The 14,285-nt window shown below is 44.3% G+C and overlaps 1 protein-coding gene across 1 annotated transcript in view; it reads left to right on the forward strand.

The window, feature by feature from the left end:
* The first annotated feature begins 6,569 nt into the window (after nt 1–6,569).
* Fam171a1 (family with sequence similarity 171 member A1) overlaps nt 6,570–14,285 on the forward strand; it is a 110,780-nt gene continuing 103,064 nt past the window's right edge. The window contains exon 1 of the mRNA XM_021154949.2: nt 6,570–6,823. Within this exon, the coding sequence (XP_021010608.1) occupies nt 6,727–6,823 (97 nt within the window). The 5' untranslated portion in view covers nt 6,570–6,726. The remainder of the gene's footprint in view (nt 6,824–14,285) is intronic.

Below are 14,285 nucleotides of genomic sequence, written 5' to 3' on the forward strand. Positions count from 1 at the left end.
AAAGAATCTACTCCTTTTCCCCTTACGTATAAGACTTAGGCTTGATCCAAAGGTGAAAATTAGCGTCTCCATCTCTAGCTCTATTTAGAACTAGATGTCAGGTTTAACTCAAGTCTGGGACATTAGTACCTGCCTAACTGAGGCAGTACCTCTGAAGAGGAGCAGTGACTTAAGTGCTTGCTGGTCTTGAAAAGGGCTTGAGCCAGGCGGTGGTGGCGGAAGCCTTTAATCCCAGCACTTGGGAGGCAGAGGCAGGAGGATTTCTGAGTTCGAGGCCAGCCTGGTCTACAAAGTGAGTTCCAGGACAGCCAGAGATACACAGAGAAACTCTGTCTCAAAAAAACAAAAAAAGAAAAAAAAAAGAGAAAAAAAGGCTTGAGTGTTTGTGCGCGCGTGCACACACACACACACACACACACACACACACTCACGAGTGGGAGAAAAGAAAAACAGAAGTGGAGAGATTAAGAAAGATACCAAACATCTTTCCCACTGGCATATGCACGAACACATGCACACACCCACACAAACTCGCATACTATTAATAATAGTTTATTGTTACTGTTATTATTATTATTATTATTATTATTATTATCATTTAGATCAACTCAGAGCAACAGCTATTTAGAAGATGGTAGCAAAAACAAAGTAATCACAAGGATCCTAAGGAAGGTGATATGTGCTCATGTGTGTGCAGGTGCTTGTGCAGGTAGGTGCATGGGCTGTCGTTCCTCAGGCATGACCCACCTTGTTTTTAAGACAGGGTCTCCTATTGGCCTGGAACTTACCAAGCAGGCGAGACTGTCTGCCCAGCAAGCTCCATGGATTCATCAGCCTCCACCTTCCCAATGCTAGGGTTATAGTCATGCACATCTCATTCAACTTCTTGTGTAGATCCAGGGTTTGAACACAGGCTCTCTGCTTGCATAGTAAGCACTTTAATGACTGAGCGGGCTCTCTGCCCTCTTTATATATATGTCAATATATATTGATCTATATCAACTATATGTATATATGTATATATACATATACACAAACACATACATACACACATATCTATATACCTATATCCATATCTATAGCTATAGAAATGGGAACATCCACTGTCCCTCTTCCCTTGAGCTCACCTTGCTGGAGACAGCAAGTCAGAGAAAAGCAAAATCAGACAGCTCTCCTTGCATTTCAGAAGCTAGAATTGGCCTGAAAAGAACTGCTGAGCAGGTTGGTTCTCCACCAGCACTAGCCTGGAACACTTTCCCCAGTGGTAAAACCTATTGATCAAGGTAGCTGGGAAGTAGCCCAGACTCCTTAGTCACTGCAGGTCACCGGAGGGAGAACAGTATATGGAGACTTGCGGGCACGCTAGCAGAGATTCACATCAGCAGCCTCATCTCTAGTCAGAGCTTCTCCCACAGAGCTGCCACAACGCTTTATTGGATGGAATGCCTCTCCTGACGGGGAAAGAAACAAAGCTATAGCTTGTCTAGAAAAGAAACACTCTGTTGGAAAAAAAAACACAGGATTTACATATAGACACCGAGCCTGACCTAAGAGAGGAACATTAAGGTTCACCTAAATATAGAATACCCCAACAACAATCCTCTTACTTTTCATTTATTTAATTAATTATTTTGAGACAGACTGTCATGTAGCCCAGACTGATTTCATATTCACCATGCAGCCAAGAACCTAGAGGTCTTGATCCTCCAGTGTTTACCTTCCAGGTGCTGGGATTAAAAGCACATACAACCATATCTAGTTGTATGCAATGGGGGAGGGGGAGGCAGCGTGGCTCCTGGGCTTTGTACATGTAAGACAACCATTCTATTAACTGAACTCCATTAACAGCCTTCTCTATCCCCCCCCCTTTTAATGGATGAAAAAGGAGTTTAGACCAAAGTGCTAAGCCCTTTCAATTCCTACCTTTAGGTACACTTAATCTAACCTGTAACAAGAATCCCAGCAAACAGTCCTTGTCCACACCACACCTCCTAACCTGCACAGTGCTTCTAAGTAGTTAGCTATTTGTTAGCAGCTCATGATTCGGGGCTGGGGGATCTGGGGCAGAGGCTAGGAGAGGAAATGGAGAACGCATAACAGTTCTCAATCGTAGACTCAGACAATTAAAATCCCACCACAGGGGCACTGACACCAGGAAAAGGGTTGGTAGTACAAATAAGCTTAGGCTCAGAAACCTTGATGCACAGTTGGAAAGTCAAGGTCTCTGGAAAACTGAGACAGGAAAGAGTTCTGTGTGTAGCTTGCTGTCTTTTGGCACCAGTCTCAAAAACTGAAATAAAATACTGCACACTCAAGCAACTTTTAGTAAGCACAGTCATAAGTCATTCTACTCAAACAATGAGCACTTTTAATAAAAGCAACAGGAAAGGATCTAAAAGGAAAGAACACTCCCAACGCCCATTGTTCGGCAAACACACCCTCTTGAGAACTTTTATCCCCCTGCAGTTGCTGAGTGGGTGTCTGATGACTGGAACATAAGAAAAAGGTAAAAACAACTTCTTTTATTCCAGTAAAGGATAAATGTGATTATTTCATTCTTACATAATGGTGGATGCATGATTTGCAAATGTATTTGCTTGTGCAATGGTGCTGAATTTGTATTTTCTTAGCCTCCCACCCAAGTAACTGGAAAATATCCATGAGATGAGAGAATGCTTCTCTGGGCTGGCTTTCTGTTTTGGCGAGGGGACTGGCTGGCAGGGTGCAAAATAAACCTCATTTAACCTCTTTCTATTACTCGGGGGCATTTGCAAAATAGATGTGGTGGTAATCCCAAAACTGTTTTTCTATTATTAGAAACTATGTAAACTTCAGTGTTGCTGGGAAAACTTTAAAGGCCAGACTCTACATGAGAGCTTTGTTACACACACAGTAACAGTGATAATGACAACAACCAGCACATTCGAGCATCTGTACTTAGGATTGTGTAGTCTTTATTCCAACTTCTTGTTCCTTTAAATGTTCTAGAACTACACAGCATCACACATACACCAATGGTCTAAGCGAATAATGAAGCTTATAAAAATAATGTAGAACAGATGTGCTTGCTCTTGGAAACAGTATTTGAAATCATAATAAACTCCTAAGATATTATCAAAGGACTTGCATGCTCCCTCCACAGTTTCCCAAACTGTGGCACCTTTTTTCATCAGTGGCACATCATCAAAGCCCAGAAGTGGACACTGACAGCACACTGGGAGCTAGCCACGGACCTCACTGGACCTGAGTTATGAAGAGATTTGGACACTTTTGGCAATGATGAGCCTTTTGCTTTCAATTTGTTCTTACAGGTGACATGCTATAGGCAGATTGTGATCAACAGACATGTATTAGACCTGTGTTACAATTGTGGTAAGTTATTGAGCAGAACTAAATTTTGTGTTTCTTTTTCATTATTTATAAAGGAGAAACAATATCAAACAAAGATGTCAGCATGAGGAAATACTCTAGTCCAGTGAGTGGTATACATTTAGAATCCCCTGGCTGGGGAGATGACTGGCAGTTGGTGAAGTGCTTGCCTGGCAAGCACAAGGACCTGAAATCAATCACCATCACTCATAACAAAGTTGTGTGGTGGTATGTCCTGAGGGAGGCAGACACAGGGATCTCTGAAGCTTTCAACCAGTCACCTTTGCCAGGTTAGTCATTTCCAGGTAAAAGTGAGTAAACCCTGTCTCAAAAAACAAAGTGGATCATGTCCTGAAGACAACACCTAAGGATGATGTGTATATGTACCCAAACATATGCTTTCATGTACACACAGAACATCCCAAATTCAGAATTAATCACGAATGTCTCTCTCTCTCTCTGTGTGTGTGTGTGTGTGTGTATGTGTGTGTAGGCAAGGGTACCATGGGGTGTGTGGCATTCAGAGGGCAGTATGGGTCCTTGCCTTCCAACTTGCATGGTCTCTTGGTTTTTCTTGCTCTGTATCCTGGGCTAGCTCAGTCATGAGCTTCCCGAAATTCACCTGACTCTATCTCCCATCTTGCCTTAGGAACTCGGGGATCATGTAAGTGTTAACGAGTCCAGCTTTTCACATTCAGACTTGGATTCTTACTGCACACAGTAAACACTTTGTCCGTCCAGCTGTCTCTCCACCTCTCTATGAGTTATTCTAATGGATACGTTTCAACTCTGCAGAGGTTTCCTTTTAGTCATTCTGTTGGCAGTAGCCATCCTCCACCTGCCATCTAGCTGCTCTGTACTCTGTCCTGTGGGCTGGCACCTAAGCAGGAGTTGAGGGCTCAGTGTGCTTTTTATTTCCTCCTCTTAGCTAGGAGTTGGATGTGGAATAACAGCAAGACGGCTGTAATGCTAGAGTGAAAGAGAAATAGTGAGGCTGTCCCTAATAGCTGGGATTCCTTCTGACTTCCTGACTATCTGCTACCTGTACAGCTGTACAATTTATACGTATTGTAGCATTGGCATCTTCTAGTTTTGTGTGTCATAAGAACTTATATATAAAAAGTCAACTGTGCAAGCACCAACCCTTAGTCTCGCTCTGGGGCAGTGCCCACCATCACTTAATGAACTATTAATACAATCACAATAAGGAGCCTCCTTCTGGACTCATGTCCTGGAAGCATCTCTAGGCGTGCAGTAATTCTGGAGTAGATTTTCTCAGTGCAGGGCCACTGTGAGGGTCACTGCAGCACGAGCTGGGATTCATTAGAGGGAAACAGGTGGGCATAAGGATTTTATGGGGAAACATTTGGGCAAAACTGGGTTAATAGATAGGGAAGTAATCATACTGATAGTGGCATTCTTTGACTAATGGCAGTCTAGAGATCTGGGCAAAGAGCTTTAACTTTAAAACAGAACTGAATTTTATTAAAATGTTCTACTGTTGAGTTTGTTTGTTCTGTTTGTTTTCTGGCTGCAGTGACATTTGTCACATGTAAATTATGGGGAAAGGAGTTCACAGTTCCAGGTTATATTTCATGATAGCAGGGTCACCACAATGGCAGGAAATCGAAGGTTTTTGTCATATCACACCCATAAATCAGGGACAGAGAGCAGTGGATGGCATGCATGCTAGCACTCAGCTCACTTTCTCTGCTCTTTCACAGTTCAGACTCTAGGGAATGGTGCCACCCACAATGGGCAGATCTTGCTACCTCAACTAACACAATCAAAATAGTCTCCTACAGGCATGGTCATAGGCCAGTGGTTCTCAACCTTTCTAATGTTGTGACCCCTTAATACAGTTCCTCAGGTTGTGGTGACGCCTAACCATAACATTATTTTCATTGCTACTTCATAACTGTCATTTTGCTAATTATGAATCATAATGTAAAATCTCCAATGGTCTTAAGTGTACCCTGTGAAAGGTTTATTTAATCCTCAAAGGGGTCATGCATGACCCACAAGTTGATACCCTCTGCCATGGGTCAACCTAGTCTACTCTCCCTTCACTCCACCCCAACCCTTGATCCTTCCTTTCCAGGTGATTATAGATTCAAGTTGGCCATTCAAACTAGCCACCCCAACCACAGCCCAGCTGTGTGCTTTGGATCAGGTTCTTTAGCTTTCTCTAGCTTCCATGTTCTCCTGTGAAAATAGAACGCCTCTTCCTTTGTTGTGCTTAGACAGGGTCTCACTGTGTCTCAGCCTAACCTTGGATGTGAGAGCCTCTTGAGTACTGGAATCACAAGCATATGACACTATGCCAAACCATGTAGGTTGTGACAAAGTTTCTCTCAGATACTAAGCTTCCAATCTCCTGGGTCTACCTGTTCCCTTCTTGTACAATTTAGTATAAGCAAGCCTGCTCGTCCATCCTGGATATCTAAACACGCTAGATATCTGGCCAGGGTGGTCATGCTTCACTCCTGACCTACCTTCAGTAAGAATCTTCCTGGGTAACTTTAGCTAGATCCCTATCCCCAGTGCTTCATCTTGGTAATTTTCACCATAGGACACGCGCGTGCACGCACAGGAACATACACTCAACAGCTCCTTAGTTATAAATGATTGTTTGTCTCTGCTGAGTCCCAAGTTGAGCAAAATATATCTCCCCTGCTATAAAATTCCATTGTTAACAGTCCCCATTGCAATGCTCCTGCATAGTCTTTGCTGTTGTGTTTTAACATGCCATTGGATTTTTTTCTTTCATAAACAGAGGTGGGGATGGGGAGAAATCACCCAGGGTCTCTTATCACTAAAAACCTCCTTACCCTTCCCTTCCAATGCTATACTAGGAGGATTGAACCGGTGGTGTTGGGCCTCCTGCAGCCAGCCTTAGGTATTGTTACACTTGACCTATAAGTCTGGCTGTCAAATCTACCCTGGGGGAAGTCAGAGGATAGTGGCTTGGACAGCTGCAGGATGAGAGGTCACACCCTAGACTCAAATGCTTCCTGCGGACCCGCAGGTAACCCAGCGTGACGTCGAAGGCCTCCTCGCTGCAGGAACAGCCAGGGGTCCGGGGCGCCAGGGACTCCCGCAGAGCGGCGGCCGCCAGGTGGCACCACGGACCCGGGGCCCGTGCGCTTCCGCGGGCGGGGGGCGGGGCAGGAAGGGGTTAAGGCGCCGGCTGAGCGGCCGCGGCGGTCTAGGGAAGCCCGGCGCAGGGCTCTGAGGAGGGAGCGGCCGGCTGGCCGGGCGCGCGGAGCCACAGCGTTATGGAGGAAGGCGCGGCGCCCGGCCGCCTGTGACCGAGCGTGGCGAGCCCGAGCGGCCCGCGGCGCCCGTGGCGCGGAGATGAGCAAGTCCGCTGCTCTGCTGCTCTGCCTGCTCGGCTGCCACGTTTGGAAGGCAGTCACCAAGACGCTGCGGGAGCCCGGCGCGGGAGCCCAAGGTCGGTGGGCGGTGGCGGGGCTGGAGGGGGGACGCTTTTGTGTCGCGCCCGGGCCTGGCGCGGCCGCGGTGGCGGCTGGACCCCGGCCGCATTGTGGCGGAGGCCCAAGCGGCACGACCTGCATCGCGGTCCTGCAGTCCCCCACGTCGCGATACCCGGGGGGCGGCGCCGCCCCGGGAACACGCTGGGCCCGCGGCGCAGATGCTCCCGGGGGATCTGGGTGGCACCAGCTGCTCTGGCTGCCTCCTGGGTGGCAGCCGCTGGTGACTCTTCGGCTTATATCCGAGGTGCTTTCCTTTATGCATGATTCAGACACACGGCTCCATTGCCACCCNCTCCCCCCCCCCCCGCGGGAGGGAGAGACCTGGGTGGCTGGTTCCCACCCCCACCCCCCAACCCCGCTTCCCTCTCTGGGATCCCTGGAGCTCTGGTCCTGGAGTTCCAGCGCGAGGGGCTGCGCTCGGCCCTTTTGTTGTGGCGGGGAGGGGGCGGCCGCCGCCCCAGGGTGCCCCCTGCGCCCTGGCGACCCCAGGTCTGCCACCGCAGTTTAGGAAAGTTTTGGGGTCTTCTCCCCCGACCCCCTTATTCTATGTGGTTCTCAGACCTTTAGGGATTTGTTGAGCAGCCACAGGGATCATCTTGAAAAGAGAGAAAACTGGAACTAGGAAACCCTAATCACTTAAAACCATTTCTATGTCTGTCTGTCGCCAGCTCTTGCCTTTTGTCTAATCTTTGGCCTCTTACAAATCTGCTTTCCATCTGTACAAGAATGGCCACAACCTTTTTTTTTTTTTTTTTTTTTTTTTTTTCCTAATCTGAATTTATTTGAGGACAACCCTGGAGCTTCCTTGACAAGATTTTGTCAAGACAAATCTAGTGCTTCTCTGTTGCCTTTTTCTGAGGAGCATGTGTGAATTCAGCCAGGGCATCTCTTGCCCAGGGTAAACTTGGTTAGGGAGGGGCCTTCACTGGTCTTATGTGAGCTCCTGCAGGCACTCAGACCCTTGGCAAGATTCTTGACAGAAAGGTGTGCCCTGCTAAGTTAGCTCTACACACATGAAGGAGTGCCCATCCCAGTATCCTATCACAGGGCCCTGCCTCATCCTTCTTCCCACCCTTTGAAACTTGGGACCAGGGGAGCCTTGACTTCCACCCAATATCTTCTTGGTGTCTGTTGACAGTCTGAGTTCAGTTAATGCTGTTGGAGGTTTTTGTGCTCAATGCTTGCTGAATCGCTGGTTGGCATCTTTTAAATACATTGCTGCACCCATAGTTGACATTAAAATATGACCATTAGGAATTGGGTGTGAATTTGGTAATGTATACTATGGAAGGAAGGTATTAACAGGGTTCCAGAAGACCCATAAGTCACAGTAGGAGGGGGATACTTATGACATTAGGTCATCAGTATTGAATGATAGCCTCTTTCATTTAGACCCCACTGCATTTTGAATCAGCTTTTTAAATGAATATTTGTGCCTCAACAAACCCATTATTTTCGAAGGGCAGGTTGGGGTTTTTTTTTCACTTGAAATAGCAATACATGGAAATAATGAATTCATTCATTTATAAAATACGAAAATACATGGCTTCAATTGAAAAAATCATGGAAGAAAAATATCTACTGTCTTCAGGTCTAAGACTATGTTTTATTGAGGTCTTACTGTTAAACCCTCTGACAGGGAATTTCCCAGGAAGTGAGAGAGTAATGACCAACCTGTGAGACTATTTGTGCCCTGGCTAGGTATATCCTCGAGTTTCAGTAGAAGACAGAATATCTTGGAATAGTGTTCCTCTTGGGTTTCTTTATTGATTTGCTCTTTCCAGTAAGGGTGGACTTTTAAGGTGTCAATCGAAACACATATATGGGAAGTCTCTGAAACACCACCTGGCACCTGGATTTTTGAGCTGGTTGGAAATGGACAGTTTCTCTTGTCATTTGAGGATACCTTTAAACTGCTGAGTTCTTCAAAGCTTTTGGATAGCTATCATTCTGCCAACATGGTTTATCAGTTCATGTTTTCTCTGCTTTCCGAGATCTGTAGACCAGGAAGGTAAGTGCCATGCTTAACTAACTTCATGGTGCATAGGTGAGCCGACTGTGAACTTGTTTGGCACATAGTCCTTGGTGGGTGGGGGGTAGGAGTGGGGGAGCTGCTGAAGTGCTTACCACAGTGTAGCCAAGGTTTGTTATCTGCATGTATTTTAGGAAGTATGTATACTTCATCTGAAAATCCAATTTGTAAGAGCTTTGCTTTTGTTATGGAAATGAGCTTGAATTAAATTTTGAAGAAACATTGTATACAAACAGGGCTTGGCTATTAACTTCAGAAAAAATACTGAAATCTCAGACATACCGGAAACCATCCACTCTAGGATTGCTGGTGGCTCCCAGGACTCAATGATACCTCCTTTGTGGTAATATCTAGGGAAACTAATATCTGCAAAGTTTTCTTCTAATGCTTGGCTCTTTAAATATTCATGATAAAAATTAAGGGTTGGCTTACTGGCTGTAGCTGCTTTGCATCTGCAGAGTGACTTACACAACAACAGTTAGTGGCTCTGTGACTAGCTGTGACTGTAAACTCTCTCTGTTTCATCTGCATTGTACCATAGTTTATAAGATCATTTCGTGGGGAAGGCTTTATTTAAACATGCTGACTAGCGACTTTCCGTGCCTCTTAAAAAACCACACTGAGAGGGAATTGATAGAAGATGCTTCTCTGAGGAGGAGCTGTGCAGATGGACTCTGCAAAGTTGTCACCTTTAAGCCCTACGTAGACCATGGGCCAACAGAACGGTCAACATCAGGACCTTGGTGCCAAGACTGTTGGCATTTGATCTTTGTTTTGTTATTATCTGACAGAAAGGTATTGTATAGCGATATGTCAACTTCTCCATAGTCTCAGAAAATCTACCATGTGCTGCAATAATTGAGTGAGTGTTTAGCTGTTTCTCCTTTGGAGAGGCCTGGTTTCTAACACACTTGAACTTCGATTGTCATTAAGCTGTGTTCAGTTGGAAAACAGAGGAGCAATGAATTGAGGGGGCTAACAGGAAGCACAGCCAACAAGCTGTACACATTCCTTAGCCTAAGACAATAACATCTAAGTACAACTCATGGGCTCACATCTGGGATCATGGACAAGTTGAACTTCCAAAGGCCACTGGGCTTCAAAAGGAGGATGTGTGTGTGTGTGTGTGTGTGTGTGTGTGTGTGTATTCCTCACCCTTCTCATCTTATAATCTAGTTGAAAAAGAAATCAACTAGAAGATATCACTGATATCCTTTTTATGAAATTAGCCAAATATCTTTAAAGTAAAATCGAATACACATGACATAAAGGCTAGTCCGCCGTGCTTCTTTGTATTTCGGATGTTACCCACAGTACACATGGGAAGTTGTGCTGATAACAACATCAGTACCCAACACCTCACTCCATGCTCCCAGAATCTGGGTAGGTAGAAGGCAGCCCATTGGACATAGACTAGGCAGCACTGTCTCTGTAGTGAGTCCCAGTCTCAGATTGACTCCCCAAATGACGAGCATCAGATAAAGCTGCCTCATATTGGGTGATCTATTTGGGTAGATGGACTGTCAAATATAAGTTTAATATAGTCATCAAATATTTTAAAACCCATTATTTGTCACAAAGCATAAGACTACGAGGTAGTTTGAAATTGTGAAAAATAGCCACAAAAGAAAGAAAGAAGGTCTGGGTACAGACAATTTGCCAGTGGGTTTTGCTAAAGCTGGTGTCTTTCTTGTCTCCTGCTTTCTGCTCTTTCCCACAGGAGAAGGAACTTTTAAGTTCAAGGAGGAAAGACACACCTATTTTCTAATCAAATGAGTACCTTAATTTGCTTACTTATTTTCTTGAGTTTGGGATTTGAATAGAAAAAAAAGTATTGAATTTGTAATGAGAGAAAGATTTTTTTTTTTATGTCAGAACTGGAGGAGAGACACTGAACACTTTGATTAAATCTGTCCAGCGTCTCTTGGGTGACTCACATCAGTAAGGCTTCCAATTTCAAAATCAGGACGAGTTGTCTTGTCTCCGTGGACAGCTGGGTGCAGTAGCATTGTACTCTGGTCATTCATTGGCCCCACAACACTGTCACAATAAAGAGCCTAGCAGGAGGCATTTCCTACTGGAGATATGTCTCACAGAAGAAATTAACTCATGTGTGTGTTGGATCTTAATATTTTCTTAGTAGTAACATTTGCTATTTTGTCAAATATATATAATTATTACCTTATTAGTAATTTAGATGAAGGCTTTGCTGGGTCATTGATTATAGTTTCTTATCAATAAACTTTTAGAGGGTGGACTTATAAAATTCTGAGCCAGAGAAGGTGTCGAAGGGCTTGTGTAGTCAGGCGGACCCTCAAGCTAATCTGTGATCTCTGCCCCGTTCCCTTTGTTAGTGCTTTCTTTCGTTACCTCTGCAGGTCCTTTTTTGTTACAGTGCGTATGTGTGTGTTGTGTATGTATGTACGTGTGTGTGTGTGTGTGTGTTTGTGTGTGTGTGCATATGTGTGGAGGCCAAAAGCCAGCATTAGTTGCCTTCTCCAGTGGCTTTGGACCTTATTTTTTTGAGGCAGGGTCTCTCGCTGAGCCTGGAATTCAGGGTTTCAGCTAGACTGGCTGACCCACAAGCCCCTGGAATCTGCCTGTCTCTACCCCTCCCGTTCTGGAGGTACGATCACGTGCTACCATGTCTGGCTTTTTACATCATTTCTGGGGATCCAGATATCAAGTCCTCATGCTTGTGTGACAGGTGCATCACCTACTGAGTTACCTCCTCAGCTTTGCCAGGACATAATTGTAGAGCCCAGAGATAAGGGGGCAGATGTAAGATGTCAGGTAGTCCTATAGTATAGATTGGATCATGCTTGCTCCGGTGAACAGAGAAGCTGACTTCCTTGCTACTACTAGGGATTCCAAAGAAGGAGAAAACTGGTGTTTGTTACTATTAAGCCATTGTGACCAAAGTACCCATCAGAATCAACTTACCTAAAGAGAGGTTTATACTGGCTCCTAATTTCTGAGCAGTTAAAATAATCGTTGAGGGGTAGGTATGTATGACAGAGTCACGTCACCTGTGGCAGCGGGAATGTGACCTGCTGTTCATGTCATGGAAGACAGGAAGAGGGATGGTTAGATTGGAAGTAGGGCTAGCCTATGACCTTCAAAGACCCCTTGTGACCCACTTCTGTGAAGTTGGGCCCCACCTCCTAAGGGCTTCCCAGCCTGTCAGATCAGCATGGCTAACTAAGTGACAAGCATTCAGGTGATTTCAGGTTCAAACCAGAACTGCTGAGCCCGTGTGTTCTCCGTACTTCTCAGGAATGGTTTGGGTTCTTTAGTACCTGGCATTGGCGCATATAAGAAAACGTAAGACGGCTTATGTAATGCCAGAAGCTATGCTTAGAAGTGCTACACTTAAAGTTGAATTTTTAAATTTTTGACATGAGAACTTAGGAGGTGAGGCTTTTTTAAAAAATAGCCATGATTTATTAAATTCTTCAAATTGTAAGTATTTGTGGTGTCTCTATCACACTTAGTACTTTATTAGTATATTAGAAACAAGTGCCCTCATAGGAAAAAATAATAGCTATTAACTAACATGTCTTGAGTGCTTGCTATCATGTTAGGTGACTTCATGAGTTAGTGTGTGTGGCCACAGGGGTTCTACCTCCCCAGCTCTGGGGTTAACAAGTGGCAACCAGTCTACCCAGATTGTTTCTACGGGTTCTGTGGCTTGAACTCAGGGCTTCATGTTTATATAGAAGAACTTAGCCAACTGAGCCATCTCCACAGCCCCTCAATGAATCTTTTTCTTTAATGAAGAATGTATACCATTCTCATTTTATAGAAAAAGAAATGTGGGACACAGGTGGCTAGCCACTAACCCCAAATCACACATCACTGAGTAGCATCCACTGTTTCCCTGAGAAAGCCTTCAGACTATGTTGCTTTAGGACTGGGAGAATAAAATTTAATTTTGTGCACTCTCAATCATCATAGTATCTTGCCAACATAAATAAGAGTCTCTTAATGGTTCTGAATTTTTAGGAAGACAACAGTATCGCCTGTCTGGCCCCCTTTTGACCTATTGAAAGCGCCCTTCAACAGACATCTGCTGCACATCTCCTAAGAACAAAGCTTGGATCCAGATTTGGAGAAGAGATGAGAAACTCATATAAATAACTCTCAGAGGCTCTTGAGGGAGGTCTATAAAGCAGGGTGGGATCGTGGGTCGGGAGCCTCACCTGGCTTGATTTCAAAGCCCATTAGTGTTTGGCAAACTGTTTTTATAACAAAAGAAATGTATTTGAACCCACTATTGGGAGGTGGAAGATGGGAAGGATGTGGTCCTGTGTAAAACGTTCAGGTGTGGTTGGATGCTTAGATCCTAATGAGATGCCTTCCCTGCAGCACAAGGAGAAAACTATTTGCTGTCATGTGTCAAATGCTACTTTTATCAGTGTTTGGGAATGCTTGCAAAAGACTTGAACTTTTTCTTTCCAAAACAGTCTTTCCTTTTCCTTTTGCTTGTACAATAATCTGAGAAATTTACTTTTATAAAAAATGATGGTTTTATGTAACTGAAAAAAATTGTTTTCTAACCTGCTTCATGAAAATGTTGTACAAAAAAAAAAATCAAAGGCAGAATATTGTGATGAATACTCAAACACAAGCTCCTAGGGCTGATATGTTACTGAGTTTGCTTTATCACGTATCTGTTTATTGACATGTTCTCACCATCCATTAATCATGATTTTTTTAAATGCATTTTAAGCCTGTGTTTGGTATCAGTAGCAGTTTTTCCCTCAAGTATGTTAGCATGGGTATCGTTAGTGCTTAATGTTCTTTTTTTCTTAGAGAAATTTACATATGAGGAAATACATGCTTTGTGTTAACATTTGCAAACACCTTTGCACCTCAAGCCCTTCTCAAGATAGATATAAACTATTTCCAGCACTCCAGGAAGCCCATCATTCCTTGCCCCAAATAGTCCCTGTCCCTCTCATTCAAGAGCAACATAGTTCTGATATTTTTCCTGCCATAGATGATTTTTTTTCTTGTACTCTTCCTAGAACTTAAAATGAATGAAACTGGATAGAATGTATCCTGATGTCTGCTGTTCATCAGAACAGGTTTTGAGATTTACCCAAGTTATAGAGATAGGAATACAGTCATTTCTTTCTTTCTTTCTTGCCAACTTTCCATTCTCTAACTATTGTAGATTGTTTATCCGCTCTACTGATGGGGACTTGTACTGAGTAGTTTTATGTCAAGCTAGAGTCATCTAAAAGGAGGAACCTCAATTGAGAAAAGGCCTTCCTAAGATCCATCTGTAAAGCATTTTCTTAATTAGCGATTGATGGGGAAGGGTCCAGCCCATGGTAGGTGGTGCCATCCTGGGCTGGTGGACCTGGGTTCTATAAGAAAGC

This window comes from Mus caroli, chromosome 2, assembly GCF_900094665.2.
Source record: "Mus caroli chromosome 2, CAROLI_EIJ_v1.1, whole genome shotgun sequence".
NCBI classification, from domain to species: Eukaryota; Metazoa; Chordata; class Mammalia; order Rodentia; family Muridae; genus Mus; species Mus caroli.